The 20703-nt window shown below is 40.9% G+C and overlaps 1 protein-coding gene and 1 non-coding gene across 2 annotated transcripts in view; one reads left to right on the top strand and one right to left on the bottom strand.

Moving 5' to 3' along the window:
* The window catches only part of USP6NL (USP6 N-terminal like), a 222538-nt gene that overhangs the window by 170708 nt on the left and 31127 nt on the right, over positions 1 to 20703 (bottom strand). Inside the window, exon 2 of the mRNA XM_006150020.3 lies at positions 8758 to 8844. Within this exon, the coding sequence (XP_006150082.1) occupies positions 8758 to 8761 (4 nt within the window). The 5' untranslated portion in view covers positions 8762 to 8844. The remainder of the gene's footprint in view (positions 1 to 8757; positions 8845 to 20703) is intronic.
* LOC114008047 (small nucleolar RNA SNORA11) lies at positions 10417 to 10548 on the top strand. The gene has a single exon (XR_003549616.1). It is a non-coding gene; the product is annotated as a small nucleolar RNA SNORA11 (small nucleolar RNA).

Raw genomic sequence — 20703 nt, 5'->3', positions numbered from 1 at the left:
ATGGCCAAGAGTGTGTCAGAATGTATGTAGGACATTGATCTCAGCTGCTGGGGCAGGTGGGTACACGTGGCAGCCTGGCCTGCAGTATCATAGCCAGCTGCCTCCAAGCTGCAAACCTGTCACCACTTCCATGCGATTCATGACAGGGACAGATTGGGGAAATACTGCATAGATAAAGCCACCCAAACATGTAAGTAGCCAATCTTTCTTCTCAACTCAGAGAAATACTAAAAAAAAAGACTTATCCATCTACCCTTTAATGATATGTTGTCATGTTTTTTAACCAGTACCATGCTTCCATAATTTTTTCTTCAAAAACTGAAGCTGAAATACTGTTCCCACTTTTTAGAATATTTAAAAAACCCCTAGAAATGGTAGTATAAAGAAGACCACTAAAATATTCTCTGACCTACTGATACAGGGGTCTACTCACAATTTCTCTTGCTAGAGACAATCCTCTAGTTGGCAAAAAAAAAAAAAAAAAAAAAGAAACTTTAATCAAATTCAAAGGGACCTTGAAAAGGAGTGAAAACTAAGAACTAAGCGAGAAAAGGCAAATACTCCCTTAATAACCAATCTTAAATTTTTCACCTAACAAAGATATCTATAAAAATATTTTTTCCAGGAGCCAGTAGGTTATATGGTGGTTATGTGGACTCCCATATGTCCAACTACAGTTCAAGTCCCAGATCTAGCAGCTTGAAAGTTATGCTGGGCACATATGTGTGGATGCCCAAAATCCCGAGGGGAGAATGCCACCATCCCAGGGGGGTGAGTTCACGTCTTCCCTCTCTCACTTTCCCTCTCTCTGTCTCTCTCTCTCTCTCTCTGGTAAGTGTACATGCTCTATGGCAAAAACCTTAAGAAACAAAATAATAATAATTTTTCCAGAATGAGGTGTTTTTGTTTTGTTTTGTTTTTTGCTATAGGGTACATGCACTCACCAGAGACACAGAGAAAGAAAATAAGACATCGCTCCCCCCCCAGGGGGGTTGCCATGCTATAATCTCTTCTCCTCCATTCTTCTCAGGATCTTGGGGATGCATGCACACATGCCTAGCATGACTTTCAAGCCCCTGTGGTCGGCCATGTTGGAGTCCAGCGCTTGAACCACCATACCACTTTTAACTCTCACAAGGCCTGTCTTCTCCACACTCCAGAATATTCAACTACTTAGTAAGCCTATGTGGAGTCAAACCTTCATGTCTTTCTCACAGTGCTCCATCTACTTAAAATGCTTCACCTTGTGCCACAATACACACACACACACACACACCCCTCATGAGAACAGCTCAAATTTCCCCTAAAAATAATAGCATACAGACTAGTTACCACACACAAAGACATTATTTAGAAACGCCAAAGCTATGCAATGTTTATTCAGCAATTATTAGGTACAGGAACAGTTTTGACACTGGGAATAAAATAGTCTCTGCCTCAAGGAGCACACAGATTAGAGAAAGACAAGAGAAAATAAGAACGTGACTTTGATATAGCCTAACAGCTACAGAACGAGGCAAGCATGGTGCTAGAGAAGTGTGGCAGGGCTCCCAACAAGCAAAGTGCTCCCTAGATGACAGAGGGGAACTAGGAAACTAGGCGGAAGCTGGGTTTTTGGGGGGTTTTTTGGGGGGGGGCTTTATTTTCTTTTTGGGATTTTCACTATAGGGCAGATTCACTCGCTGAAGAGGCAGAGAGACAGAAAGAGAGAAGTCACTGCCCCCTCCTTGCCATGCCTTGGGGGCTGGCCTCATCGCAATCTCCTCTGCTCTCAGGATTATGAGCACACGCACACATGCATCCAGCGTTGTTTCAAGCTGCTGGGTCTGGAACTCGAACCATGATCGACCATGTGGGAGTCCATCAGTCCAACAACCATGCCACCTGCCAGCCCCAGTAGAAGTTGGATTTTTGTTTTGGTTTTTGTACAGATTTTTATTATAGGGTACACATGCTCACCAGGTGGACAGAGAGAAACAGAAAGACAGAAAACAAGAAATCACTCCCTGGTGGGGGATGGCCATTCTGTAATCTCTTCTCCTTCATTCTCCTCTCAGGATTTTGAGCATGTACACACACATACCCGGTGTGAGTTTCAAGCCTCCAGGTCTGGGACTTGAACCACAGTCGTCCATGTTGAAATTCAGTGACCTAAACATTATGTCATCTGCTGGTCCCAGAAGCTGGTTTTAAAAAAAAAGAACCGGAGGGGCCAATAGGTAGCATACCAGTCATGTCACTGGACTTTCACATGGCCAACCATGATTCAAGTCCCAAACCCAGTGGCTTTCAAAATCACACCAGGCACATCTGCACGCATGCCCAAGACCCCAGGAGGAGAATGGAACAGAAGAGACTGTGCTGTGGCCATCCCCTCTGGAGAGTGATTTTTCATTTTCCCTCTGACTGTTTCTGTCTCTCTCTCTGGTGATTGTACATGTCCTAAGGCAAAAACCTCTAAAAAAATAAATAAATAAAAGAATCTTAACTGTAAAGTAAAAAGTTTGGACTTAATCCTCATACCAGTGGTTAAATCCCCACAGCATTATTCGTTCTTTGCTGCTCACCCTTCGTTCTTTGCTGCTCACCCTTTCATAACAAATACGGAGAAATAACAGTTAAAAAATGAAAACAATCCACTAAAATGACATAGCTGTGCCCCCAAAACTGGTTAAGCATCTTTACAGATCAAAAATCTATCAGGGGGAACCAGCAGTTAGCGTAATGGCTATTTTGCTGGCCTCCCACGTAGTCGACCGCGGTTCGCATCCCGGACCCAGTGGCTTAAAACTCACACTGGGCGCGTGTGCGTGCGTGCCCAAGATCCCGCGAGGAGAATGGAGGAGAAGGGATTGCGGCGTGACCATCCCCCCTGGGGGGTGATTTCTCGCTTTCTGTCTCTATGTCTCTGTCTGTCTGGCGAGTGCACACGCCCTATAGCGAAAATCTCTCCCAAAAAAAAAAAAAATCTATCAGGAACACAAAGTGTAAACCAAGCAAAAGCCACCACCAGGTCACCAGGCTATGGGTCCCATAGCAGGAAAAGGCAGCAAGAAGTGTGATGTTCGGGGGTACCTGTAAATAAAAGTGTTTCACATGAAGCACAGTCAGGAGGCAGGCTCTTTATTTAGAACCAGGAGCTGGGGTGGCACTGTCCCTTGATTATGAAAGTAGACTTGAAAAGGCTTCTGCTAGCTGTGCTGAGGCTACAGCTTGGAGGAAGTTGCTGACCTCACGCCAGCTGACTCGGTGACTGAATCTGTGATGTCCCCAGTGTCACCATGGTACTGAGACTCTGATCCACTAACACAGACCTGATTCTGATCTGGGAACTCCAAAGCCAGGCAGAGACAACTACCAATCTGTTAGACCTGCAGAAGAAACCATAAAGAGATAGACACACAGAGATGGGACAAGGAAAAAGACAATTTCCATCAAAATATGCCTGCAAAATGACAGAATGTGATTTTTAAAACACCAACCCTATCAACAATCACAACATAATTATAAATTGACCACAAAGTTTTTAAATTATCTGAAAGTCTTTAAAATAAGCCTGAAAAAGATCCACAAAGAAACAAACAAAAAACAAAATTAGAAAATAATTGCAAAACAAGCAGAAGTAGGGGACCAACAGTTAGCGTAATGGCTATGTCGCTGAACTCCCATGTAGTCGACCACGGTTCGAGTCCTGGACCGGTGGCTTAAATTCATGCTGGGCGCGTGTGCATGCGTGCCCAAGATGCCAAGAGGAGAATGGAAAAGGGACGGCGGTGTGGCCATCCCCCCTGGGGGGTGATTTCTCGCTTTCTGTCTCTCTGTCTCTCTCAGTCTTTCTGGTGAACGCATGCGCCCTATAGCAAAAACCTCTTCCAAAAAAAAAAAAAAAAAAGGCAGAAATTAAAAGAAACTAGTGGAAGTAAAAAAGAACCAATTAAAAATCTTGCAAAAGATAGGGCCAGCAAATGGCACAGCTGTTAAGACACCGGACTTCCACATGGTGGACCATGGTTAGAGTCCCGGACTTGGCAGACTGTGATTAGAGTCCCAAACTTGGTGGCTTTCTCTCCCTCTCTCTCTCTCTCTTTCTCTCTCTGGTGAGCACATGTGCCCTATAACAAATTAAAATAATAATAATCAATAAAATTAAATAAATAATTCTTTTTCAAAAAATCTCACAAAAGAAAATCATTGTAATTTAAAGATAATAAAACAGCATCAGCCGTGGTTGGTGGTTAAGACACTGCATCCCACATGGCCAACTGCACAGTGCAAGTTCTGGACCCAGTGACTTCAAAAACACATCACTTATGTCTATGTGCATGTCCAAAATCCCAAGAGGAAAAGGGATTATGGCATGGTCATCTCCCCATAGCACACACACAAACACACACACACACACACACACACACACTTTAGATAGGTGGATACATAGATAAAATAAATGAAAAAAAACAGTTGGGGTCAGCCAAAGGAACGATGGCTAAGGAAGCTGGATCCCACATGACCAACTGCTTGGTTCAAGTTCCAGACCTGGAAGCTTGAAAATCATGCTAAGAGGACTAGAGGTGGCATAGTGGTTTGGGCACTGGACTCCCACGTAGTTGATCACTATTCAAATCCTGGACCCAGTGGCTTGAAACTCACGAAGGGTACATGTGCATTTGTGCCCAGAATCTCCAGAGGAGAATGGAAGAGAAGGGATTGCAGCATGGCCATCCCTCCGCCAGGGGGAGGAGGGTTTGATGACTTGCTTTCTGTCTTTTTCTGCCTCTCCAGTGAGCACACGTGCCCTATAGCAAAAATACCTCTCTCTCTAAAAATGAAAAAAAAAAAAAAGAAAGAAAGAAAATCACACTGGGCATATGTGTGTGCTCAAAATCTCAAGAGGAGAATGGAAGACAAGAGATTGCAGCGTGGCCATCCCTTCTTTCTCCATCCCCACTTATATATCCTAATGCACCTTATAGCAAATTTAAAAAAATAATAATAAAAAACATTCTGTGGTTCATACATATTACTTATCTAACAAGCCGGGACTTCCTTCTTTTTCTCCTAGGCTTCTTTTTCTTTTTTTTTTAATTTGCTATAGGGCAAGTACATTCACTGAAAACAGAGAGAGAGAGAGAGAGAGAAAGCATCCCCTGAGGGAACAACCACACTGCAATTCTTTCTCCTCAAGTCTCCTCTCAGGATTTTGGGCTCTCACACACATGTACCTGGCGTGTTTTTCAATCCACCAGGTCCAGGACTCAAACTATGCAGTCAGCCATATGGTATCCAGTCCCTTTAACCACCACATCACCTGGCTGGCCCTAAGACTCTGACTTTTTTAGTGGTCAATGCATAAGACACTGTGTCAGGGCTGGCTCCATAGCCTAGCAGTTAAGGGAGCTAGATTCCACATGGCTGACAGCATTTAGAATACCAGCCTAGCAGCTTGAAAAACATGCTGGGCATGTGTGTATACATGCCTGGAATCCCAACAGGTTAAAGAAAAGGGAGAGAAGAGACTGTGGTATGAACACACTCATGGCAAGGTCCTCTCTTTTTTGTCTCCCTGAGAAGTATATACACCCTCTGGCAATTAAACAAAGACACTGTGTCAAACACTGAGATTCAAAATGGAAAACATGGGGTACCTATCCTCAAAAAACTCACACCTGTAACAGGGATACTAAGTAGAAGAAAAGTAATAAGTAGAAGAAAATGGAATCATAAACCATCTACATTGGAGCTCTGAGCAGCTTTTTTCAGAGACTAGGACAACTGAAGATTTTCTGCACAGCCTTCACCCTTCTGACCCCAAGATCTAGGTCAGAGTAATCCTCAATTCCCATGGAATCTGCTGCACCAAGGGAGAAAAATAGAACTGCAGAGAGATTGCAGAATACCTCCTCCTGAACACTTAGATTTAACTCCAAAAATTAGGGAAAAACATGTACTCCATCAGATGACCAGAAATCACTGCAGAGGCACAAGAAATATGAGAAGCCAAGAAAATATTTCTCCCCCAAGGGAAAAGAATAACTCCTCATCCTCCACAGACAATACAATAGAAGTCATAGAAATGTCAGATAAAGAATTCAGAATATTCATAGTGACACAGCTAACAGAGATGCAAGAGAAGAGAGATAACAAACTCCAGAAGATACCGGAGTAGAGACAAGTTCCAAGAGGTGAGGAAGTTCTTGTACTATCTGAAAAAGAAAATACACACCATAAAAATGTCTCAAATGGAGCTGCTAGAGATGAAGGCTGTAACAGGAAATCGAAACCTCCCTTGAAAGAATTAAAAGCAGATTAGATCATGCAGAAGATTGAATCTCAGATGTAGAAGACAGAAACTCTGACCTAGAAATATTCACCAAAAAGACTGAGACAAAAACCCCCCAAAATTAGAACGATATACGAGTAGTACTAGATAACCATCAGTATCCCAGAAGGTGAAGAAACTAATAAGGCATTGATAATCTATTCCATTAAATCCTAGAAGAAAATGTTCCGAACCCAGAGAGGCATTCAAATATCCAGACACGAGAAATACATAAAACCCCAAATAGAATCAACCCAAGATCTTCTCCAAGGCACATCATAGCCAGACTGACTAAAACTGCAGACAGATATACTAAAATTGGTAATTGAGAAATGTCAGGTTACTTTCAAAGGATATCCTATCAGGCTAACATTGGACCTCTCATCGGAGATATGGAAAGCAAGGAAAGAATGGGAAAATATATTCAAAGTGTTAAGCGAAAAAGAATTACAACCAAGAATACTATACCTAGCAAGATTATCCTTCATATGGAAAGTAAAGACAAAAGCATTTTCAGATAAACAAAATCTGAAAGAATTCACCAACACCAGACCAGCTCTTTGAGAAGTTCTGAAAGGAGTGGTACACCAGGAGAACTAAAGTCAGACACGCAGACACACAGAAATAAGAGTATAAAACACAACAAAGAGAATGGCCAACTTAACTGTAGAGACAACACTGGAAAGATCAGTAACAATGAATGTTAACTTCCAGAATGTAAACAGAAAGATCAGACCACAGTAACCCTGCAAATTCAACAGAAGAGAGATCAATTACATGAGCCTGAACTGATGAAATAGAAATTTATGACAGAAAATATTACATATACTATTCCCTTACAACTGAAAAGATAAAATTCACATCAACATTAGGGCCCAGCCTGAGTGGCATGGCCAATAGCATACTGAACTGATCTGCAATGCTGGAAGCCGCATGGCCAACCTTGGTCCCACATCCCCAGCCCAGTCTACCTGAAATAGTCCAGGGATGTGCACAGGGCATACTCAACGTATCAATGAGCTGGAGGGCTAAGAAAAGGCAATCATGCTTGGGACCAGCAGATAGCCTAATGGCTACAACGCTGGACTCCCATGGAGTCAACCGCAGTCCGAGTCCCGGACCCGGTGGCTTAAATTCATGCCGGGCATGTGTGTGTATATGTGCCCAAGATCCCAAGAGGAGAATGGAGGAGAAGGGATTCCAACGTGTTCATCCCCCTGAGGGGGTGTGTGGGGGGGTGGTTCTTGCTGTCTCTCTGTCTCTCTGTCTTTCTGGCAAGTGCACACGCCCTATAGCAAAAACCTCTCAAAAAAAAGCCAATCATGGTATGATAAGGCCCTGCTGAGGGTGCCTCTCTTACATGCACATAATAAGCTTTCCCTATCATAAATGAAAAACTTTAAACATGTTCTGGCTAAATCCAGGATGGCTTCAGGGTTTTTTTGGTCTATGAAAAATACTGATGGGGCAGATGGTAACATAGCAGTAATGCAATTGGTCCTACATGAGGATATCCTCACATGCCAGAACCTTCAACCTTCCTGGGCACACCAGGCATGCATGATTCAGGCTGGCAGAGACTGAGGTTCAATCATGGCATGAGGACCCTGTTGGGGATGCCTGTCTCTCTCTTTCAAATAAGAAATAAAATAAAATAAATAAACTTTAAAAAAATGATAAAAAGATTCTGGGTTTTTTTTTGGGGGGGGGCTTAAATATAATTAGTCCATGTTACCCAATAACTAAATTTTACAAAATAAAATCTATTAATTATGGTCAACTGCAATGTTCCCTATTTGTATTTCCAGAGAGTCATTTTCCAATGACTACTCAACAACAACAACAACAAAAATAGATAAAAGAACTACATCAGCCAAGTAGTGAATGGCACAGATTTCCGAATCACATCTGCTGTGGTGTGAATGTTTTCTCTTAAGATCATGTGGTAGAAATTTACACCCTAGTGCAACAGCGCTGAAAAGTGATTAACTCATGAATGGATTAATGCCATTGTCTCTGGAGTGGGTTAGTTAACCAGAGATGAGCTCATTGCTTCCTCAGCCCCTCTGTTTCATGCCCTTCCATCTTCTACCATGGAGTGATACAGCAAAAAGGCCCTCACCAGATAGAGGCCCCTCAACCCTGGACTTCCCAGCCTACAAGACTGTCAGAAACAAATCTCTTTTTCTTTATGAATTACCCAACCTCAGGTATGGTTATAGCAGTACAAATGGACTATAACAGTTTCTAACTTCTTATAATACATCAAACATCAGAAACTATCTCCTTGTTTTACTAGCAACAAGTGGACAGTATTGGACAGAATCAGAATATTCGATCATTGAGGTAACAAAATTCCAATTTGTCCAGCAGTTTTTTAAAGTACAATACTACAAACGCTCCTGTTAGGTAACTGTAATGAAATAAAGAAGCACACTTACTCATGACTGGAAATGTCTCCGTATGTTGTCCCAATCAGATATTAAACCAAAATCTGCTGTCCAAAGTTTCTCAGAGGAATACATGTCCTAGTCAGGAAGCAAAGAAAAGAAAGAGTATTGTTTTAAAGGTTAATATTTAAAATAAAATTTTCTAAAGGAAACTTCATTTCAATATTTTTCTATTTTGAGAAGAAACCCTTGTCATAGTCTACTAAATATAAAAGATTTCAAGTACCATTATCAATTAATATTTTCCTTTCCTGAAACAAGTAACTTCAAAGGTAAATAATATGTATAAAACAATTATCATATGAAAATGTATTAAAAGGTGTCCTTTGTCTCCAGCACTAGAAACTTTTTCTCTTTTTCATTCCAACTAAGTAAATCATAGAAAAAAAGTACAGGCTCTAGGGTAAATAGAGCATATCACACCTGCTAAATCTATTTTTATTACATGTAAATTATTTATATTAGTGACCAAAAAAAGATCATCAGGTCAGCTCGATAGCCTAGCAGTTAAGGAGGCCAGATCCCACAGGGTCAACTACAGAGGTTCAAGTCCCACCTCTGATGGCCTGAAAAGCACACTGGGCACATTCGTGTGCATGCTCCAAATCCCGACAGGATGCAAAAATGGAGAAGAATGAATTATAGCATGATCATACCATATTGGGGGTGCTGTCCCCGTCTCCCTTTCCCTTTCTCTCTCTCTTTGTCTCTGTGAACACACACACCCTTTGGCAAAAAAAATAAAGACCACCAAAGTTATTGCTATAGATATATTCTAATAATGAACACTTTCCTCATTACAAAAGTAATATGGGGGCCAGCAGATGGTATAGCAGTTACATGACTAGACTCCCACATGGCTGACCAGGGTTCAAGTCCCAGACCTGGTGGCTTGAAAAATCACACTGGGTGAAGGTGTGTGCATACTTAAGATCCCAGAATAGAGGAAAAGGATTGAAGCACCTACCCCACCCCCCAGGGGTGATTTTTCACTTTCCCTCTGCATCTTAAGGCAAAAACCTCTTTAAAAAAAGAAGGGAGGGGGGTGAGCTCATCATGAAGAAAAATAAAAAGGGAACACCAGCAAAGTAAAAGAAAAATGTCTTACAACACAATATCCCCTACAGCTACCTAATCATTTGGAACATATTTCTGTTAAAGTATTGAACAGAAATTCAAGTATTGAAAAAAGCTGCTCTAAGTATTTTAAAAATATACTTGATAAGGGCCAGCAGATGGTATAGCAGTTATGTTGCTGGATTCCCATGTGGCCAACAGCAGTCTGAGCCCCAGATCCAGTGGCTTGAAAACCACAACAGGCATATGTGCATACATGCCCAAGATCCTGGGAGGAGAATGGAGAAGGGATTGCGGCATGGCCATTCTCCCTGGGGGGGTGATTTCCCACTTTCCCTCTCACTGTCTCTCTCTCTCTCTCCTGCAAGTGCATGCACCCTAAGACAAAAACCAAAAACCTCATTAAAAAAAAAAAAAAGGTATATGAGCATGTAAAGAAAAAGCAAAAGGAACACCAGCAAAGGAGAAAGAAAAATTGTATTACAACACAATACTCCCCTACATCTACCTAATCATTTGGAACATGTTTCTGTTCAAGGTATTTTGTCTAAGTATTTAAAAAATATATGTAATGTGGCGTGCTCAGTGCAGGGGGCCTAGAGAATGGCGGCTCATCTGCTTACAACACACCCAACAGGAATTTGAGGTCACTGTGACAAGGGGCACAAAATGTGTGGCTTCCCTATGAACAAATGCCCTGTACATGAGGGGGAAAAATACACACACACATACACACACACACACACACACACACACACACACGTACTTAATAAGGGCCAGCAGACAGCGTAGTAGTTAAGTCCCTAGATTCCATATGACCAGCTGTGGTCCCTCACTTTCTCAGTCACTCTCTGGTGAGTGCACACGCCCTAAGGCAAAAACCTCTAAAAAAGAAAAAAAGTGTATATATACTTGATAAATACTACACATAAAATTATATTTGGTTCTTTTCACTTAAAAGTCTAACATAAAGCATCATCTTGTATTAGTATTAATATAAATTTAACCATTTGCTAAGGTTTATATTATAAATCTTCCTGTTAACATATTTTTTACACTGCCATAAAAACTTACGCTATATTTAAATATAACCATGAGTGCACAAATGCCTTCTTAAACCCAACATATAAAATCCATAGATAAATTAAGAACAGATTTAATATAAAGTTTACACCTGTACTTTATAGTTTACTTCATAAACTGGTAATCTTGTAATCACAAGAAGTAATTGTTACTGGGTCCAGCACGTGGCACAGTGGTTAAGGCACTGGACTCCTTCATAACCAACTGTGGTTCGAGTCCCAGACCTGGCTGGAGGCTTGAAACTCACACTAGGCACATCTGAATGCGGGCCCAAAATCCCAGGAAGAGAATGGAGAAGAAGGGATTGCAGCACGGCCACACCCTTTGTGAGAGATGATTTCTCACTCTCCCTTTCACTGTCTCTCTAGCTGTCTCTCTCCTCACCAGCAAGTACAAATTCCCTGTGGCAAAAAACGTAAAATAAAATAATAATGCAAGAGGAGTAATGGTTATTTTGTTTTCAAAATAAATAAAAATAGCACAATACCAAGGGCCTCCTTTTGAATCAAAATTTGAGTAATACTTGCCCCATCTATAAACTTTACTCCTGCAGTGTAATAAACATGAGAAGTATATATCTACAAAATGACACAAGATTTCATCAGCACTGTGTGCACATCAAGTTCATCATGGTAATTAGCAGTGGCACATAATCATAGTGCTGCCATGGAATTACCTGCCCCTCCTCCCACAGGCCTTCTTTTCTCTGCGCTAGTAAATTATCTTTATTTCCAGATAACCCAATTATCCCAAAGGAAATGAGAAGCTGTATGGAAAAACTAAAACAACATATAAGCCACGTTAGTTTTAGAATACATGATGAAAGTTTTGCATGATAAATATACTTTCTTGACAATGCTAGATTCTGTCCATTAGAGCTGTGTCCCTCCTAGGAAACTATGAGGTGAAACATCTTGACCTGAAGCATGCTAAATGATGACAAAGAGGGCAGACCCAAATTACAAATACACAAAGGAGATTAAAAGTTCACAGAAAGGGCCGGCAGGTGGCGTGGTGGTTAAGGATGCTGGACTCCCACATGGCCAACTTCAGTTCAAGTCCCAGACCTGGCAGCTTGCTTACTTTCTCTCTCACTCTGTCCCTCTCTTGTCAAATTAAAAATTAAATAAATAAATAAATAAATAAATAAATAAATAAAGTTTTTTTGAAAAGTTCATAGACCAGGGACTAGCAGATGGCAATAATGGTTACATCGCTGGACTCTCACACGTGGTTCAAGTCCCAGATCCAGGGGCTTAAAAAGTCAATCTGGGCGAGTGTGCATGCATGCCCAAGATCCTGAAAAGAGAAGGGATTGCAGCATGGCCAACTCCCCTCACTTTCTGTTTCTCTGTCTCTCTCTGGTGAGTGCATATAACCTATAGCAAAAATTTCTCTTTTTTAAAATAAATAAATAAATAAATAAAAAGGGTTCACAACAGGACCCAGCATGTGAGTGGTAGTTGGGGCACTGAACTTCTACATGGTTAAATACAATTCAAATCTCAGACCCAGTGGCTTGTTTTCTCTCTCTCCCTCTCTCTCTCTCTCTCTCTCTCTCTCTCTCTCTCTCTCTGTCTTTCTCTGGGAGTGTACATGCCCTACATAAAATTAGAATAATAATGATATAAAATTAAACAAATAATCCGTTAAAAAAAGGTTCTCAGGCAATCCAGTTTTATATTTTATACTTGTAGAATCCAGTCTCTGTGCTCAGAGATTTTTCTTTGTTCATGTTTATAGCAATATTTTTTATCTTAAATCCAAAACTCCTAAATAGTATTATCAAAGCACCTTGTACTAGGCAATGCTCTTCCTGCCCATAACCACAAGGTGAAATAAATAATTATTCAGGATTTAAGTTCTTAAGATATCAAAAGTTTTCTAAGCACTAAAAATAATCTCACAATCATCAGCATAATAAAACTTACAAGCACTAGATTTACAACCTTACCATCCAAGAGAATAAGTATACACAAGTTTCAGTTCATGAATATGCAATAATACATATTAGAATACAAAATGTCATAGAATAATTCTTAGAAACAAATTTGTAAATGACTGATAACTAAGTCTTCTTTAAGATTCTTTATGCTAACCACAGTTTTAAAATGTACATTCACCTACCTAATTCTAAAATAGTCTATTGATTCTTTTCAAAAGACAGATCAGTAGCACGCAAGATAAAATATTCAAATTCCCTTCCTTGGTCCCTAAACACTACTAGACATACAAATAAGAAAGAAGAAAGATCTCACTTCTTGCTGTTCACTCCACCCAAGAATGAAAAGGTACTTTGTCATAAAACCCACAATTTTACATACAAGATATATATATTGGGACATTTCTGCATAATCTGGTCTTCAATTTCATTCATTTTCTAGGCTCTTTGAAAATGGAGCTGTGGCCACTGACTCTGTGGACTCTGGGCAATACTGTTACTACAGGCTCTTTCTTTCTTTCTTTTTAAAGAGGTTTTTGCCTTCGGGTGCGAAGGCAAAAACAAAACAAAAAAGAAATTCAATTCAAGTATTGAACAGAAATACTTTGTCTAAGTATTTTAAAAATATACTTGAGGGACCAGCAGTTAGTGTAATGGCTATGTTGCTGGACTCCCATGTAGTTGACCGCGGTTCACGTCCCGGACCCGGTGGCTTAAAACTCACGCCGGGCGCGTGCGCAGGATCCCGAGAAGAGAAGGGATTGCTGCGTGGCCATCCCCTCTGGGGGGTGATTTCTCGCTTTCTGTCTCTCTGTCTCTCTCTTTCTGGCGAGCGCACGCGCCCTATAGCAAAAACCTCTCCAAAAAAAAAAAAAAATATATATATATATATACTTGTTAAGGAACACCAGATGGTGCCACATGGCCAACAGCAGTTTGAGTCCCAGATCCAGTGGCTTGCAAATCACGCAGGCATGTGTACATGCATGCCCAAGATCCTGGGAGGAGAATGGAGAAGGGATTGTGGCATGGCCATTCTCCCCGGGAGATGATTTCCCACTCACTGTCTCTGTCTCTCTCTCCTGCAAGTGCATGCACCCTAAGACAAAACACTCATTAAAAAAAAGTTACATGAGCTTGGCTTTTTGCCACTGGAGAAAGAGAGAGACAGTGAAAAATAAAGTGAGGAATCATCCCCTAAGGGGGATGACCACACCACAATCCCTTCTTCTCCACTGTCCTTCTTGGGCACATAAACATACACACACACACACACACACACACACACGCATCCAGCATGATTTTCAAGCCACCAGGTCTGGGACTTGAACCGGGGTCAGAACAGTGGGAGCCCAACAACGTAACTGCTATGCCTTTTGCTGGCCCAAGATTTCAGCTTTCTAACTGGAGGTTTTAGGAGCACTGAGTTTGTTTGCATTCTCTTGCACTCCCAACATTGTACCATTCATTACAAATGCATGCCATGGGTAGCTACTGATCCCAGAACAAGTAGATACCTGGCATATAACTAAGACAACCCATAGCCTAGAGACAAACCCTGTCAAAGTCAGTAAGCTCTGGGACCAGTAAAGAGCATAATGGTTATGTCACTGGACTCCAACATGGTTGACTGCAGATGGAGTCTTGAACCCAGCAGCTTCAAATTCATATCAGGTACATGTGTGTGCGTGCCCAAAATCCCTAAGAAGACTAGTAGAGAAGGGATTGTGGAGTGGCCATCTGCCCGGAGGGTGATTTCTTACTTTCTGTCTCTCTGTCTGTCTCTGTCTCTCCAATGAGTTCACACATCCTATAGCAAAAATCTCTAAAAAATAAATAAATAAAAAAGAAAGAAAGAGAGAAAGAAAAAAGAAATCAGAAAAAAAGAAAGAAAGAAAGAAAGAAAAAAGAAATCAGCAAGTACTGAACCACTATAGACAGGTGAGCTAGGAATAAATTTTCAAGCTAAAAATACTGCACTGAAAAAAAAAAATCTAACCATTGGGACCATCAGGTGGCTTAGTAGTAAGGCACTGGACCCCCACGTGGCCAACAATGGTACCAGTCCCAGACCTAGCAGCTTGAAACTCACACCAGGCGCACGTGTGTGCATGCCCAAAATCTTGGCAAGGCAATTCCTCTCACTATCTCTCTTTCTCTGTTTCTCTCCAGAGAACACATGTGCCCTATGGCAAAAAGGGAAAAAAAGAAAAGCATGCAGGGTGCATGCATCTGCGTGCCCAAGGTCCCAGGAGGAAAAAGGAAGAAGGAGTTCAGCATGGCCATCTCCCCTGGAGGGGTGATTTCTCACTTTTCCTCTCACTGTCTCTCTCAGTCTCTCTCTCTAAAGAGCACATGCATCCTGGGAACCAGCAGTTAGCGTAATGGCTATGTCACTGGACTCCCACGTAGTCGAACATGGTTCGCGTCCCAGATCCGATGGCTTAAAACTCACGCAGGGCGCATGTGCGTGCGTGCCCAAGATCCCGAGAGGAGAATGGAGGAGAAGGGATTGCAGCGTGACCATCCCCCCTGGGGGATGATTTGTCGCTTTCTGTCTCTATGTCTCTCTCTGTCTGTCTGGTGAGCGCACATGCCCTATAGCAAAAAACCTCTGCAAAAAAAAAGAAAAAAAAAGAGCACATGCATCCTATGGCCAAAAAAACCTTAATAAATAAAAACTAACCACGTGCTATTCTTAAGAAACATACCTAAATCACTATAAAGACTAGAAATAGGGAACCAGCAGTTACCGTAATGGCTATGTCTCTGGACTCCCACGTAGTTGACCGTGGTTCGTGTCCTGGACCCGGTGGCTTAAAACTCACGCCAGGCACGAGTGCGTGTGTGCCCAAGATCCCGAGAGGAGAATAGAGGAGAAGGGATTGCGGCGTGACCATCCCCCCTGGGGGGTGATTTCTCGCTTTCTGTCTCTATGTCTCTCTCTGTCTGTCTGGCGAGCACACGCGCCCTATAGCGAAAATCTCTCCAAAAAAAAAGTAAAAAGACTAGAAATGAAACTATTAACAATGTGCATCAGGCAAACACTAATCAAAAGGCAGGTTATGGAGCTGGTCCTGTAGCTCACCAGTTAAGGGGGCCAGATCCTATTGTACATGCCTGACTGCATAGTTCCAGTCCCAGCCTGAATAGCTTGAAACACATGACAGCACACGTGCGTGCATACCCAAAATCTCAACGGCACAGTGAAATATAGAAGAGATCGCAGCATGACCAAATCCCACCGGGGAATGCTTTCTCTCACTCTCTCTGTCTCTTTCTGGCAAGCCTATAGGCCCTCTGGCCATTTTAAAAAAAAAGAGAGAGAGAGAGACTATGATTTTTGAAATTCTTTGTAGCTACAGAAACTCTTTCACACATATGCTAAGATATGTAATTTAAAATGTTCACAGCAGTGCTATAAAGGCAAAAAACTAGAATTTCCATCAGCAAAAAATGAACATGTAACTTGTATACAATCATATATTATGAAACAATGAAACGAATGAACATGGACATGCATACCATAAGAAAACTGACTGATGGATATATTTATTATACTTATATAGTGTATTTCAATATAAACATCTTCAAAAAAGATCATGTAAAACACATTACAAAAAGATAATGTATGGGTTTCCTTTTTATTTTACCAAAATAAAAACATATTAACTTGTTACGACATATCAGAATGGGATCTAGTTTGAGGCACTAAGGATAAGGTGTCAGTTTGAAAAGAGCCTTATTTGGGAAAAATGAGTTCTGCTAAAATAAAAAACAACAAACCCAATTTCTGATGAAGGCTGTGTAGAATGGTAAAATCATTGATGCTTTACAAAAAGTTCATGAGGGGAGACCAGCAGTTGGCGTAATGGCTATGTTGCTGAACTCCCATGTAGTCAACCACAGTTTGAGTCCTGGACCCGGTGGCTTAAACTAACGCAGGGCACATATACATGCATGCCCAAGATCCCAGGAGGAAAATAGAGGAGAAGGGATTGCGGCGTGGCCATCCCCCCTCGGGGGTGATTTCTCGCTTTCTATCTCTCTGTCTCTCTCTGTCTTTCTGGCGAGCACAAGCGCTCTATAGCAAAGACCTCTCCAAAAAAAGAAAGGAAAAAGAAAAAAGTTTATGAGGACAGTGCTCCAAATCAATCAGCAATTTACAAATAAATAACTCAGTTTTAAGGATGGAAATAATATTGAAGATGATGCCCACAACAGCAGACCATCCATATTGATTTGCAAGGAAAAACTTAATTTCATTTGTGCCCTACTCAGAGAGGACCAATGATTGACAGCAGAAACAACAGCAATCTCAGTTGGTGATTCACACAATTATGACTGAAGAAATTAAATTTGAGCAAACTTTCAGTTCTATGGTGCCCAAACCACTACATCCAGATCAGCTGCAGACAAGAATAGAGCTTAAAACAGAAATTTCAAACAAGTGGGATCAAGATCCTGAAGCATTTCTTGAATTCCTGAAGAATTGTAACAGATGACATTGACTTCTGCCTGTATGATCCTGAAGGTAATGCACAGTCAGAGCAATGGCTACCGAGAGGGAGAAGTGGTCCAGTCAAAGCAAAAGGAGACAGGTCGAGAGCAAAGGTATCAACAAGTTTTTTGGGATTCTCAAAGCGTTTTTGTTTGTTGACCTTCCAGAGGGCCAAGAAAGATAATATGTTTATTATGAGAGTGTTTCAAGAAAGTCAGCCAAAGCTTTTGTAGAAAAATAGCAGAGGGCCAGCCTGTGATATGAAACATTTGTAGTAACAAAAATATTATAAACAATTTTAATGCCCAATAAGAGACTGACTAAATGAATTGTTAATTTAATTTATGTGTAATGCTCCTGTCCATCATTACAGTGACGATGAATGAACTCAACAAAAACTATAAAAACTGATGCCTCAGGGTCTGCAGGGGGCATGGTGGTTAGGAATTAGACTCCCACATGGCCAACCATGGTTCTAGTCCTGGACCCAGAAGATTGAAAATCACACCAGACTTGTGTGTATGCATGCTCAAAATCCTGAGAACAGAGAAAGGATTGTGGCATGATCATATCCCATTCGTTCTCTCTCTCGCAAGGCACATATCCTGTAGCAAACTTAAAAAAAAAAAAATTACTATCTTCTTTTCTTGATTCAAATTCATAGTTCATTGTTTCAAATATTTATGTCAGGACAGATTTCTAGATAATGTCTTCTCATTCCAGAAAAAGAAATAACTCCAGTTAATTTTAAAGTCATGATTCATAGACACAGAAGGTCTCACTACTACACTTCCAAAGTTCTGGGGCTTCCTACAAAGAATAATTCTTGCTGTAATCTGTACACTCTAAAACACAATGCTAAATTCCCACGGCTTTAAGTATTTTCTTGCATAAGAGAAGTAAAGCAAATCTGTCCTTGCTACAGTGAAAGGAGGTTTGTTTATTCTATTCACTAAATCAACAAAATTCTTCTTGCTAATGAGATCAAACAATGACATGGCCTAAGAACAAAATGAGAAATCTCATCTGCTTGCTTACAGGAGTATGTTAATGAAGCATGAGATAACAATGAGGTCAAATTCCCTTTCCAAAGGTAGAATTTAAGTTTAATTTCCAGGACTTAACAAATTCTTATCAAACTCTAGTAGCTTTATATTGGCCAACATGCCAACTCCCAAATATTTAGGGGAGCAAATGGCCTTTATTAGTCTTCATATTTATATCAGTTATAGAGTTAGATCCTTTTTTTTTTTTGGAGAGGTTTTTGCCATAGGGCGTGTGCGCTCCCCAGAGAGACAGAGAGATAGAAAGCGAGAAATTGCTCCCCAGGGGGATGGCCACGCCACAATCCCTTCTCCATTCTCCTCTCGATCTTGGACATGCACGTATACACACCTGGAGTGAGTTTAAGCCACTGGGTCCAGGACTTGAACCGCGGTCAACTACATGGGAGTCCAGGGACATAGCCATTAGGCTAACTGCTGGTCCCTTCCTTCTCCTCTGACTTTCTCTGGCAAACTAAAACCAAAACACAAGAAGACAAACAAACAAACAACAATTCCTTATCTTTCTTTTAAGTGAGAGTTTTGAGAATCTTGCCCCTAATTCTTGGCCTGTTGCTTAATAAGGACAAGCAAAGTCTGGAGTCTTAACTCTTACTTCAGGCTATTAAAATTTAAATGAACCTTGCATTCCATGATACTTAGAAAGATACTTTACTTTTAGTTAAGCCCTTAGTAATTTTCAGTTTGGGGAATTTCCATTTTTTCCTCTAAAAAAGGGAAACTGAAGGCCCAGCCCTTCTTAGGGGGTGGGTCTCTGCTTGGTTTTATGACATTAACTGGAAAATGTAGTCTGCCAGAGGAGTAGCCCAAATATATCACTTAAATATATTAGCCGAAATATACTATCTAAATACAAATATATTGCAATTAATTTATTCTATTTTTAATAGACATTTGTTTATGTATAATAAAGCTGCTGTGAACATTCTTAACGTGTATTTTAGTAGATATATAAACTCCTTTCTTAAGAATGGAACTGTTGGGAACCAGCAGTTATAATGACTATGTCGCTGGACTCCCACGTAGTTGACCGCAGTTTGCGTCCCAGACCCGGTGGCTTAAAACTCATGCCGGGCGTGTGTGTGTGCGTGCCCAAAATCCAATGGAGGAGAAGGGATTGCGGCGTGACCATCCCCCCTGGGGGGGTGATTTCTCGCTTTCTGTCTCTATGTCTCTCTCTGTCTGGTGAGCGCACACGCCCCATAGCAAAAACCTCTCCCAAAAAAAAAAAAAAAAAGAATGGAACTGTTGAGTTGTAGATTGACATACTTTAGTATTTAGTATTTAGTTAATTAGTATTTAGTATTTAGTTAATACCAAATGGTTTTCTAAAGTGTTCCTACTAATTTATATCCCCCAATATTTTTGATAGTTTAAAATCATACTTAATATATATTTTTTGTCCAGCTCAAGAATTGTCTTCAAGCTAGATGGCTGGCCTATGAGATCTGGTCTACCTTTGATGGAAATGCCTTTCATGTAACTTTTCATGTCTTCCCTCTACCCCCTACATACTTTGTTTTGGGAAAATGGAAACTACCAATGGGTAGAATGGTTTGATTATGAAGTAACAGACTGCTAAGAGTGTTAATAGTTACTATTTCCAGGCTGTATACAAATTGCTGTACAGAAATTTCTGAAATTTATTTTTAGAAGTTGCTTTTGATAACTGTTGAACCCTATCCCTTATCAATTTATATGACAATTTGTTTTAGATTCAATGCTTTAGTAACAGTTTTAATTCTCAACTCATTCACCAGATTTGGTTGACACATTTTTCTATTTTTTATTTTTTAAGATTTTGGCCATAGAGTATGTTGTACTTGCCAAATAGACAGACAAATGGGGCTGGGAGAGGGGGAAGAAGGAGGAAGGAGGAAGGGGGAAATATTGCCCCAGCAAGGAAGTCCATGCCACAATCCCTTCTCCATTCTCCGCTTCGAATTTTGGGCACACACACACATATGCCTGGCATGATTTTTCAGGTAGCTGGTCCGAGATTTGGACTACCATCAGCAATGTAGGAGTCCAGTGCCTTAATCATTTGCTGGCCCAGTTGGAAAATATTTTTACAAAAAAGTTTATCTTTAAGATTAATGATTTATCAGGACCAGCAGTTAGCGTAATGGCTATGTCGCTGAACTCCCATGTAATCGACCACGGTTTGACTACCAGACCCGGTGGCTTAAACTCACACCAGGCACGTGTGTGTGCGTGCCCAAGATGTCGAGAGGAGAATAGAGAAGGGATTGCAATGTGGCCATCCCTCC

The sequence above is a fragment of the Tupaia chinensis genome, unplaced genomic scaffold (genome assembly GCF_000334495.1).
Source record: "Tupaia chinensis unplaced genomic scaffold, TupChi_1.0 Scaffold000275_1, whole genome shotgun sequence".
Classification (NCBI taxonomy): Eukaryota; Metazoa; Chordata; class Mammalia; order Scandentia; family Tupaiidae; genus Tupaia; species Tupaia belangeri.
Note: the sequence above shows the minus strand (reverse complement) of the source record. Positions and strands in the feature narration are given on the sequence as shown.